At 38.2% G+C, this 12,975-nt stretch overlaps 1 protein-coding gene across 1 annotated transcript in view; it reads left to right on the top strand.

Moving 5' to 3' along the window:
* The window catches only part of LOC119792733 (serine/threonine-protein kinase 32C-like), a 139,865-nt gene that overhangs the window by 111,087 nt on the left and 15,803 nt on the right, over positions 1-12,975 (top strand). Inside the window, exons 5-8 of the mRNA XM_038299494.1 lie at positions 6,861-6,898; positions 7,699-7,788; positions 8,983-9,086; positions 9,204-9,320. Of these exons, the coding sequence (XP_038155422.1) occupies positions 6,861-6,898; positions 7,699-7,788; positions 8,983-9,086; positions 9,204-9,320 (349 nt within the window). The remainder of the gene's footprint in view (positions 1-6,860; positions 6,899-7,698; positions 7,789-8,982; positions 9,087-9,203; positions 9,321-12,975) is intronic.

Raw genomic sequence — 12,975 nt, forward strand, 5'->3', positions numbered from 1 at the left:
GAGGGCGTTGGCCAGACGTGGTCCGGACGAGTTCTGTCAGATAATGATCCGGTGTATAATACAACCACCAGTGTTTGCAATGGAATCATTGTGGAAAAATGTTTCTGTAATAAATAGTGTGAAGGAGAGGAACAGGAAAGTTGTATCCAGGATGTTCGCATTAGAAACCCTATTTAGTTAGTTTGACTGTGGGAGCCTCTAATTTTTCTAATCGGTCATTGTCATGATAGGGAAGAGCATCCGGTGTGGGGCCCTACTTTCCTCAATGAAGAACAGAGCTTCGTTTCCTTTAAATGTGGCCATACATCATCTTTAATCAGTGCAGCCTCTAGTATCAGAGTTTTTCCTCTGCACAGAAATGCTGAGTACAGCAGTACAGTGAGCATGGGTCTGCAGTTTGATGAGTTAAAGAGCAAAAATCCTTACAGACTGATTTAGTGCCACAGATGGGCAAAAAACTCTTTGGATGATGACCAGAACCTAGTCTGAGCTACATTTTCACTTTTCACCAACTTATGTGTGCATGTACAGTGAGGAAAATAAGTGTTTGAACACCTGTATTTTAGCTAGAATTCTGACTCTCAAAGACCCGTTAGTCTGCCTTCAAAATGTCGACCTCAACTCCATTTATCGTCCTAAATCAGATGAACCTTTTTGAGGTCGTTAGCTGCATAAAAAACACCTGTCCACCCATTACAATCAGTAAGAATCCAACTACTAACCAAAGAGCTGTCCAAAGACACTAGACACAAAATTGTACACCTCAACAAGGCTGGAAAGGGCTACGGGGAAATTGCCAAGCAGCTTGGTGAAACAAGGTCCACTGTTGGAGATATCATTAGAAAATGGAAGAAGTTCATGCAAGATCTCTCCTCGTGGGGTCTCAATGAACCTAAGAAAGGTAAGAAAACCCAATAGACCAGCTTTGGGAGCTCAAACTCCGTGTTTCTCAGCTACAGCTCAGAAACATGACTGGTCTACAGAAGATCTGTGTGGATGAGTGGGCCAAAATCCCTCCTGCAGTGTGTGCAAACCCAGTGAAAAGTTACATGAAATATTCGACCACTGTACAGTAGTTGCAAACAAAGGCTTCTGTACCAAATATTAACATTGATTTTCTCAGGTGTTCAAATACTTATTTGCAGCTTTATCATACAAATAAAAAGTTTTAAAAAAATCATGTATTGTGATTTCTGGATTTTTTTTTTTTTAGATTATGTCTCTCAGAGTGGACGTGAACCTATGAGGACAATTTCAGACCCCTCTATAATTTCTAAGTGGGAGAACTTGCAAATTCAAAGGGTGTTCAAATACTTATTTTCCTCACTGTATAGCTACATTATTAATGTTGTGAGGGATTCAGTTTTATTTTCTTGGAAGTGATGATGTATTTTTCCTCAATCTGTCTTACCAGCAAGCTGTGGCTCTCTGGTTAATGACAGAAAGGATGAAATGATGTTACTCTGCTGGGAAACGAGCAGCATTTAAAGCAGCTAAAGCATCAGTGGCTACTACAGAAAAAAAAAAAACCTTATTATACTAAAATGTTTATCCTTTTTCTTAAAATTAAAAAAAATAATTAAATCCAAATGCAACAGTGTACCAGTAAGTGACAAATATGAAAACCATATATTACAGAATAAACCTTTAGTGATTGTTATCAAAACATAAAAAGCCTCTTAGGTCCCCACCTTAAAATCAGGAAATAAAATGTTTTATTTACTGCTTTGAAAAGCTGCTTTACAGCCAAACCCAAAATCTGGAGAAAGTTAATGTTGGGGGAATTTTCTGTCAGTACTGCAAATTCTGTTTTAAAGATGATAAATGTAGGTTTTGATTTGTTGGAAACAAATTTGAGACCTAGAGAAAAACTGATTTTTCTCCAACTTTAGTGCCGATTCCGTTTGAAAAGCCTGAAGTTACATGTCCAACATGTTATTGCATTGCATTAGTCAGCATACAGTAGCTTCTACATAGGGGTCAAATTCAGACGGTTAAACTTTGTATAATAGAATAATCACAACAAATCAAATGAGTTAATACATGAATACTTCTAAGCCATGGCTATGAGCTTTTAGCTATATTATTGCTATTCCTTCTGCAGAATAATGCAGAAAGTGGTATTTCATTCCATTCATGCATGTCTGAGTAACCCTCAAGAATTCAGTGGCCATGACAGGTCTAAGTAGAGCCGTCATTCTTTGTCCCCTCCAGAAGGGACCTATCTTGCATTCCAGCTCAGTAAATAACACACCCACCTTCTCTGGTCAGCAAGGGGTCGGACAAAGCATTTCTGCTCAAAATTTAGATTTAGTACCGTTTTTAGAAGCCAGTCTTAGTTAATAACAGCAACTGTTCTTATTCTATTGAGCAAAAATCTCCCAATGTTTCTAAGCTGGTTTCAGACTTTCTTCAGCCTTCCTAAAGAAAGGTTGATAAAAAAAAGATAAGATATTTAAGATCTTTACAGTAGATTATGTATGTATTTACAATCATCCTCTCACTTTGGGCCTGATCTTCAGAAGGTTTACGTTTTAAAAAGCAGGTACAAACATGTTGGTAATAGCAGAGCAGATTTTTTAAAGAAGGTGCAAACTGATATGTGTTTGCAGTTCACCGGACAGTATTTGCAAACTTTTTTATGTGTCTTCATTCATATACAGATTATATTCTGGATGTTGAGGCGCCAAACCACTAAAACTTTTGAGTGTAGGATATATAAAAGTAAACATTTACCACCTGGAACTGACAAGCAGAAAGTTCTGCTGCCGTTGTTGCTGCTGTAAAAGAATGCATTGATGAAATGCCACAGGATGAGAGAGATTCTGTTAAGATTTGTGTTAAAATATTTGAACTGTCAAAAATAACAACAGTAGAATAACAACAATAAAGAAAAAAACTTTCATTCAGGTGGGCACAAATTTATGCAGCAGGACCGCAGACAATCTTTATGCATTTTAAGCCGAAAGAAAAAAAGTGACCGTGAATGTAGTTACTATAAAAAAAACAACAACAAAAGATTCTACAAACTGGCTTGGGCATCTTAACATTTGTGCAACATTTTTTGTAGATCATCTGGAAAAACCAACTTCTTGCTCATACTGAAAAAAAAAAATTACATGCAATTTAGTGCCTGTTATTTTTGAATCTTTAAAGATCAGGCCTTTATTGCAATATCACAATTAAAAAGTATTGGCAAAATTTGGTTGGATATTTTAGGTGACCAACATTTACACTCTGCATACAGCTAATACCATATTTCAGTGGTAATCTCTAATTTATCTCTTTAATGACTATGATGCTAAGCTCACACACAGTTGGGGGTGAAGAAATTAAAGTAACAGGAAAATTAGAAGATTATATGAGGTCATCGGACATTGGACCATTACATTTGCAATATGTGATATCAGGGCTAAATGTGAATGCACCTTTTACAACATTTTAAAGCAGGAATTAAAACTGAAAAAATGAAATGTTGACATGAATGAGCTGCATCTGTCTCCCTGTAATATGTTTTCCTGCTCTGAGTCAATAGCTGCTCTGTGAGATCTCTCCTCGTTTCCTCCTCTTCACGACTCAAGGGGGAGTTCTCCCAATCTCTCTCTTAATGGGTTGTAGGCCGTCAGCTTCAAACAGACACTCTTTTCACGTGTGAAGTGTGCTTCGCTGGTTATGCAACCGATTCATTGACTCATTGAACTCTTTTTAATTCAATCTGTTTTCAGCCTTTAGTCTGACATTCCCTCGCCTCTACACGATTTTTTGAAAGTCAGGGCGTTTGTTTATCTAAATTCCTCCATTTAGCTGTGAAAAGACGTAAATTAGACACAGTCAAGCATTTTGCTATTTTTTTTACAACACTTTATGGTAAGAAAAAAGCAAAACTGCCCAGTAAGAATAGCAATGATTCTTAAAATATATCATTATAGAAGGAGAAGCTTATTATGCTCCTATGGCTTCCAATTTTTTGGAAAGAGACCTCCCAGGTTTCACATTCAGATTTGGATCCTAGAAATAAACCCCTTCTTTGAAACAGCTGGATAAGACTCCAGTTGATGTTGTGGTTCAGGAGCTGCCGCCTCTTAACTCATGATTCAGTGCACCCCTGCCGATGTGTATCTGCAGCTATTTTTAGCTGCTCAGACAGAGGTATATACTGTAAAAATATACACACCCCTACAGCTCCCAGCTCCCACCCCTACAGTGTTCGTCTGGGTTACTGATAGGCAAGGCTCTACCCAGTAGGAGCAGTTTTGTTCAACATAAATGTGAGAAACATTCTACTTGTTTATACTTTGCAGCCGCATTTATCCCTCCTTAATTCCTACACATGTAGCCACTATATTCCTATTTGATTTCCCTGTTGGAGAATGTGCCTCTGATGCATGTTCAGTAGGTGTTAATGAAATAAGTGAGCAACCCTTTGATGTTTTAACACCTTCTCTCTGCTGGAGAGGAGCTGTAATCCCATTGCTGGGTATCCGTTGCCTCTGCAGGTTCCCTGCTTTGTTCCAGCATTTAAAGTTTCTGACAGTGGGATACACCACACCATTTTTAATTTTTTTTGTTGCACCAACTTAAGGAAGAAGGGTCTCTCGTCTCCTAGCAACAGTCAGCTGTCACCATGCCCAAGGAGGTAAAATTAGTCGTATTAGAGAAAGTGAGGAAGAGCAGGAGAGTTCCTCTTTGTCTTTCCTCGTATCGTTTTCTCCTCTTATTCCACAGATGTCTGTAATTCAAATTCTGCTTTGAAGTTTGTTTTTAACTGAAATTATTTAGATTTTCCTGCATTTCTTTTCCATAATGGGACACCTCTTATTGCATTTTAATACATTTAAATAAAGCGTACAATTATCTTCATTCTTTATACAAACTCCTGGTGTATTTGAGGTTTCAAATTAATTCAACTGATTTTATTTAAATACTACCAATTTCAACATTTCATCTCAAGGCACTTTTCTAGACAATACAGTCAGATTGGTTAAAATGTTTTTCTTCTAATGAAACCCAGTTGATTGCAGCTTTTATTGCTAAAGATCATTGCTACCCAGAATTTTGATTAAAAATTTAGTGGAAGGAGAAAAACTAATGAAAAAAAGGGGGAAAAAACATAGACATGAGATGTATGATAGCAACGGCTGAACGTGTCACCGGGGAGTAAATTTTGCTTTTTATTTAGTAATCAGAGTCTGGAAAAATCAATATTGCTTAAGATGTAGTGTGAAGTTTCCAGACTTAGTGATGAATTGGGGAGCCACAGGATCTGCAGGTTATGGTCCACTGGATTTTCTGAAGTTGTTGATAAACAGATCATCCGCCAGGGAGTTTTAGAGAACTCCATGCCTCCTTCTGGTGTTGGTCTTTATGGAGATGCTGATTTCATTTTCTAGTGAGATTTGGCACATGTCTACAACTGGTTCTAATACTTACTGTTGTAAAAGAAAAAAAAAAAAGTATTCAACTATGCAATAAAGTTAACAAAGTAGTCCGATGGTAATTAATTCAGTCGGCATTTTATCTTTGCAAAGATGAGAACAAGACAATCGTAACACACAGTTCGATGTTCTGCCATGTTCTGACCTAAAGTAGACAAGGTTTCTCTCACTAACCTAAAGCCTGCAGAAAAGCTGTGAAGGTCTCTACTCACAGTTAATCCAAACAAGTTAAAGTTAAGGAAAAGAGTGAAGTGTTGAATTAACCTTGGGAAAAAGTCTGGCCTGTTATGGGGAATTATTATTTTCTGTTTTAAAGAATCCCTAATGAAAAAGTAAACAATTCCTCTCACCCTAAGGCTGTGTAGCCTTGCAGATTTGAGGCCTGAGTGAATACTTTTAGAAAGTAAATAAAATATTATGAAGGGAATTTATAGGAGATGGATTTTTCCCACTACACTTCCTACAGCCAAATATTGTAGAGAATCCCTGGAGCGCTATTTACAACTCAGCAGAACAACAGCAGCAACATCTAGATGCTGCACAGTATTGTTGCATTGATGCAGGAAAAAACGGACACACGGATGGATGGCTTTTAGTAGGCAGTTTCTGTATTAAAGATACCTTTTTATTTGTTTTATGATTTATTCAAAATTTCTACAAAACTGAAATGACGCTAAGCCATTATCATCATAATTAATTATAATAACTGTTCTATTTCACTTTTCAAATAGAAATCCTACAATTACTTATAAAAGGATCCTTATGTTTGGTTAGTCTCCCCCACCTCCTCCTCCTCTCTCCTGGGTGCTCCCATCAACATAGCTTACAGGTGTTTCCATGCATACAGATGCTCTCTGTGAGTTGCGTGTGTTCTGTGCTGCAGTGTAATTAAACACAGTGCATATGCTGTGAAGCGGCTGGTCAGGGTCAGGTCAGTGGATGTGTTCAAACCCAGTGTAATAAGCCTGTTTGGGGAAAAAAGCTTGCAGACAGTCTCCAGAGGTTTGACTATTGTTTTGTCTAAAGCCCCTCAGGCAGCCTTTGAAAGGAAAGCATCTCATCCTTCTTTGGTCTTACTGAAGTAATATTGCACCAACACGTAATTCACACATAGCATCAGCCTCCAAAACACCTCCTACAGACTTTCACATCTACACATACTGTATATATCGAATCCCAGGCTTTCCCACATGTGATAACATCTTGAAGCAGTGTTTCAGAATTTATTAACAGAGGAGCAGACTGAACACTTTTATTTAATGTAAAGACCATGAAACGCCACAATAAAGAAGGCTTTATGGCCGTAGTTTAAAGGCAGAACATCAGTCTATAAGACACTTAATATGTCAATAAAATGATTTGGGCTTTTTTTAAGATGTTCAGGTGATTAAATGACGTCTTTTTTTGTTTTGTTTAATTTTTCAGGGACGTGAAGCCGGACAATATCCTCTTAGATGAACAAGGTAATAAAAAAATAGAGTGGTACCAGCGACTGCTTCTACTTCAAGGTGTATTCAAGCGCAGTTGTAAAATTTGTGTAACACCGTCCTAAAGATCAGCTTATGTGAAAAATAATTCTGAGTTTATAGAAATTTTCGTTTGAAACTTGGTGATAATCCACAGATCAAAAGTGTACAATTTATTAGACAAGGGATTTTACAGTTCAGTTCAGTTCAGTAGCTTTTATTTGTCCCAGTATGGGCATTTTTTGTGCAGTAGTAGTACACCTTTTCACACACATGTTCACATTTCACAAATCACAGATAAATTACATTCACTTTAAATCAATTTTTGCATTGGTTTTAGAACCCAATCAAAACATCCTACCTGCTTTAGGAGAGGGATGTTCAAAGCTTGTAACCTGTCAACTTTTAGATATGTGTGTGTATATATATATATATATATATATATATATATATATATATATATATATATATATATATATATATATATATATATATATATATATATATATATATAGTATAGTAGTACTTTTTATTAAATAGTATTTTTTACGTGTCCTTTTTGATTTCTTTTGTAAAACCCTATTTATATTCCAGATCTATAACGGTCCCTTTTCTATAGAAATAAGACTTTATTTTTTGCTAAAATAACATTGTGTGTTTAGTGTACTGATGTACTGATGAGTAAGTAACGTTTTTAAATATTGATGGAAAAAAAATTAACTTGATATTTTTAACTCCACTTTCCTCTCAGCAAAGGAAACATTTAAGGGTTGTTGTCTTTGTTTCTGTTTTCCCAGGTCATGCTCATCTAACAGACTTCAACATAGCGACCATAATAAAGGATGGAGAGAGAGCCACAGCATTGGCTGGAACCAAGCCCTACATGGGTAACATTGATCTGCTTAGACCTAGACTCAGACAACTTTTATTGTCCTTGTGTATACACAAAGTATATACAAAACGAAATTTCATTTTGTACAGCTATCAGAACATTTCCATTCCATAAAGTACAGTAGTGATCAAATGTAAACAGTTATGGAGAGAAAAAAATGGTGCAAAAAACACATTGATATGGAAATTCTGAGCTTTAAATATACATGGTTTCGTGTTATAGTGTGATGCAGAGTCTGTTACATGATTTAGAGTTTTTTTTTTAACAGTTCAGCAATCTGATGGCAGTGGGGAAGAAACTGTTGCAGAATCTGCTGGACCTGCATCAAATGCTACAAAGCCTCTTCCCACAAATTTGTTTTAATAGCTTTTGCTCTTACAGTTAAGTAATCATATTCAGTTGATTGACTTTTATCAGGAAAGCCAAAGCAGTCACAACAGCCGGTGTTCAGATGGCCTGTGCACTGAATAAGCTCAAAGTAACTAGACCTTATCAGATTATCCATCAGGTGCTAAGAATATTAGAACTAAAATGTTTCTTAATAATCAACAATTTCCAGATGCCGCCACCTCAGAGCTTGGTTACCACACTATGGCAGCAAAGGTGTCCCTTCTGTTAGACAAAAACATCAATGTTAGGTGCTGGCTGCAAAGCTGTTTCCACTGAATAATCTGCTGTATGATTCTATGGCAGGGAAGTGATTTCATTTTTAGGGTAGATTCTCATTTAAGGTAAGGGGCTCCCCCCAAATCTGCCCAGCAACAGATGGCATTCCCCAGCATCATGGACCATAAACAAATGTGATAACAAGGAGTCACAAACATAAAAATATTGAAGATTCTTACAGTTTATCAGGAAACCACTCAGATATTATGACTGCTTAGAACATGTCAGTTTTCAAACAGAAGCTCTAATTGGACAAGAAGCCATCATCAGGATATGGTCCTGGAGTTGATATAGCAAAAGTTAAAATTGTTCTGTGTTTAACAAAAATGATTAAAAGAAGATCTAAAACTGTTGAAAACTGAAACAAATTTGAAACCTTTAGATCTGACTGTAGATTTAAGGTGTTAAACTCTTTTGTGTCTTTCTGAGAGGAATGTTTCAGAAAGAACTTTTTTTTTTGTTGTTGTACGTGTAACAAGGATCTTTTGCAGCTCCGGTTACAATGTTTCTGCACTGCTTTCAGCTCCAGAGATCTTCCAGTCGTTTATAAGTGGAGGTACAGGCTATGCTTTTGAAGTCGACTGGTGGTCTTTGGGGGTAACAGCCTTTGAAGTGCTGCGTGGATGGGTAAGGCTAAACCCACCGTCCTTTCATTTGTGTTTTAAGCTGATAGAAATGAACATATTTAACTTTCAAGGTTGGTCTTCAATGTTTTTCTTGTTTTTTCCTTTCTGGTAATCCCAGAGGCCCTACGACATCCACGCTAGTAATTCTGTGGAGTCTCTTATCCAGCTCTTCAGTACAGTGAGCGTCCAGTACAGCCCTGCCTGGCCTAAAGATCTGGTGGCCCTTTTAAGGAAGGTGAGCTAGACTGTCCGTCCCTCCATCTTATCTCTTGATAAAACCTCACATGTTGCTTTTACCCCTCCACTCTTAGATAAATAGGTAAGCATGCTGGCTACTTTAGAAAACATGGTTATATTTACATTTTTATGTCTTGTCTTATTTGGGACAGTTTGATCCAAATCAGATTGCTGAAGCCAGAATATCATGTATGATCTTTGTCTTTGCACTGAAACCCCATTTAACTGCATGCTCCGTAACCTCCACCAGATTAATATGACAGATCTTTAGAAGGCTTTGCCAACAGAGTTATTAAGCCAAGATTACTCGGCATACGTAAATTTAAGGCTTTGATTCTCAGTTTAGATATCATGTAAGATTCAAGTAGAGTATCTTGAATTCGTGGCTATATCCTCCCTCATTTAAGAACGAAAAACACTAGCCGAGAGAGATGTAGCTTTCATGGAGGGCCTTAAACAGTTAAAGCGGAACACCGTTTTTTTTTTACATTGGCCCCTTGATTTTACGTTATTACATCATGTTCTACTCAATCATATTAGTTTTGTGTATTTGGAGCTGTTCTGAAAATATTTGGTTAAGTTATATCCAAGTAACATCTTCCTTTCGGCAACGACTTGAAGGCACAAACTAAACTGTTCATAATGTATTCTTTATGATACGCCAGCATTCATAATATGTAGGCGAATCACTGTCCCCCAGACATCTGCAGTTATGTTTTTTATATTTATATCTTTTAAAAACAAAGCGGAGTGTGTATGAGGTCATCCGCACGCGCCGGCTACCATTCATTCATCCTGTCCGCTGAACGGCTACTAGTTTTACTCACATGCCTGGAAGATGTCTAGTGCTACTACCACAGATGATCTCGCTCTCGAAATGGAATTGAACGATTCAGATTAGCTAGCCGAATGAATAGAAGGAGTAGACCGTAGCCACCTGTGGCCCGGGCTGCCTGTCACAACTCCAGTGATGACGTCATACACACTCCACTTTGTTTTTCAAAGATATAAATATAAAAAATATAACTGCGAATGTCTGGGGGACAGTGATTTGCCTACATGTTATGAATGCTGGCTTACCATAAATGTTAAATTATTAAAAGTTTAGTTTGTGCCTTCAACTCGTTGCCCATAGGAAGACGTTATCTGGATATAACAAAACCGAATACACTATATTGCCAAAAGTATTTGCTCACCTGCCTTGACTCACATATGAGCTTAAGTGACATCCCGTTCCTAATCCATAGGGTTCAATATGACGTCGGTCCACCCTTTGCAGCTAGAACAGCTTCAACTCTTCTGGGAAGGCTGTCCACAAGGTTTAGGAGTGTGTTTATGGGAATTTTTGACCATTCTTCCAGAAGCGCATTTGTGAGGTCGCACACTGATGTTGGACGAGAAGGCCTGGCTCTCAGTCTCCGCTCTAATTCATCCCAAAGGTGTTCTATCGGGTTGAGGTCAGGACTCTGTGCAGGCCAGTCAAGTTCATCCACACCAGACTCTGTCATCCATGTCTTTATGGACCTTGCTTTGTGCACTGGTGCACAGTCATGTTGGAAGAGGAAGGGGCCAGCTCCAAACTGTTCCCACAAAGTTGGGAGCATGGAATTGTCCAAAATGTCTTGGTATGCTGAAGCATTCAGAGTTCCTTTCACTGGAACTAAGGGGCCAAGCCCAGCTCCTGAAAAACAACCTCACACCATAATCCCCCCTCCACCAAACTTTACACTTGGCACAATGCAGTCAGACAAGTACCGTTCTCCTGGCAACCGCCAAACCCAGACCCGTCCATCAGATTGCCAGATGGAGAAGCGCGATTCGTCACTCCAGAGAACGCGTCTCCACTGCTCTAGAGTCCAGTGGCGGCGTGCTTTACACCACCGCATCCGACGCTTTGCATTGCACTTGGTGATGTATGGCTTGGATGCAGCTGCTCGACCATGGAAACCCATTCCATGAAGCTCTCTGCGCACTGTTCTATAGCTAATCTGAAGGCCACATGAAGTTTGGAGGTCTGTAGTGATTGACTCTGCAGAAAGTTGGCGACCTCTTCGCACTATGCGCGTCAGCATCCGCTGACCCCGCTCCGTCAGTTTACGTGGCCTACCACTTCGTGGCTGAGTTGCTGTCGTTCCCAAACACTTCCATTTTCTTATAATACAGCTGACAGTTGACTGTGGAATATTTAGGAGCGAGGAAATTTCACGACTGGATTTGTTGCACAGGTGGCATCCTATCACAGTTCCAAGCTGGAATTCACTGAGCTCCTGAGAGCGACCCATTCTTTCACAAATGTTTGTAAAAACAGTCTGCATGCCTAGGTGCTTGAATTTATACACCTGTGGCCATGGAAGTGATTGGAACACCTGATTCCAATAATTTGGATGGGTGAGCAAATACTTTTGGCAATATAGTGTATCTTCAGAACAGCTCCTACTGACACAAAACTAATATGGGTGAGTAGAACATGATGTAATAACGTAAAATCAAAGTTCAATGTAAAAAAAAAATGGCGTTCCCCTTTAAGCTTGCAACTTAATCTCAAGCAGTTTACACCTGAGCAATGGTTGATTTAAAGTTTGACAAAATTGTGCAAATCTTTTCTTAAATAAATGTTTTTTAAAAAAAAACATGAATTGCAGTACTTATTTTATGAGTACCTGTAAAGCTCCCCAACAAACACTGCATGGGCTCTCCGTCTTGGAAATAAACAAATAAATTTAATCCATCTATTTATTTTTTTTAGTAGAAAGGATTTGATTAAGGAGCTCAAGCTGTTGAGTAAATACCGGCCCCCAGGAAAGAAGCATTTGCCAAATTAGGGTGTCATAGAAAGGTGACCATATGTCAGTTAGTAGAACATGACTCAGCGGTACACTTAGAGTATTTGAGGCTTTAGTTTTTACAATGCTGTAATTTCAGAGGTTGTAAGATTTGCAGTAAATTCCTACAGTTTTCTCCTTTTTTAAATGTTGTTAGTAGGCTCATTTGTTGAAAACAAAACAAATTAATGTTTCATTTTAAAAAGATAAACTCTTGAATAATGTTTATATATAATTAGGTTTGGAAATTCGTTTCCGCACACTAAGCTTAGCAGAGTTCACAGATACACTGAAGTGTCAGTAAGGATTTCATCATCTTATTTTTAGTCAGTGCTGACCTTTTGTCTTCACAGAAAAAAATAGCAAACACCTCCTGCAGGGAGGCATATTATCAGTAATCAGTATGTCAGTAATTAACCTTGGATTGTTGGATTAGCTGTTGTGGCGTTGAGCGTTCTTTGCATTGATGATGTTGAAGAAACCCGACTCTGGGAAACAACTTTCCAGCCTCAAGGGGACTGGGTGTTTGCATAGTAACTCCAAAATTTAATGACTGATGGATTTTTGCTCTAACTAATTGCACTTCTTATTAATGAGGGAATCAATTAAAGTATTTAGAATGCTAATTCCATTTTCATCGCATCCGAAGTTAGTGAGGCTTCCTCCGAAGGACGATTATAGCTTAAAAGGGGCACAGATATAGAGGTGATAGGAGCTCATGTGCTGAGATAAAAAGTGTGCTAAGAGAGAAGATAGGATGCTTTTTCTGAGGGGAATTTCGCTGGAGGGAGGCAGGATGAGTCAAGACCCTCGGAGCATTGAAGGAAAATA

Source organism: Cyprinodon tularosa, unplaced genomic scaffold (assembly GCF_016077235.1).
Source record: "Cyprinodon tularosa strain WSP-4 unplaced genomic scaffold, ASM1607723v1 ctg43, whole genome shotgun sequence".
NCBI lineage: Eukaryota > Metazoa > Chordata > Actinopteri > Cyprinodontiformes > Cyprinodontidae > Cyprinodon > Cyprinodon tularosa.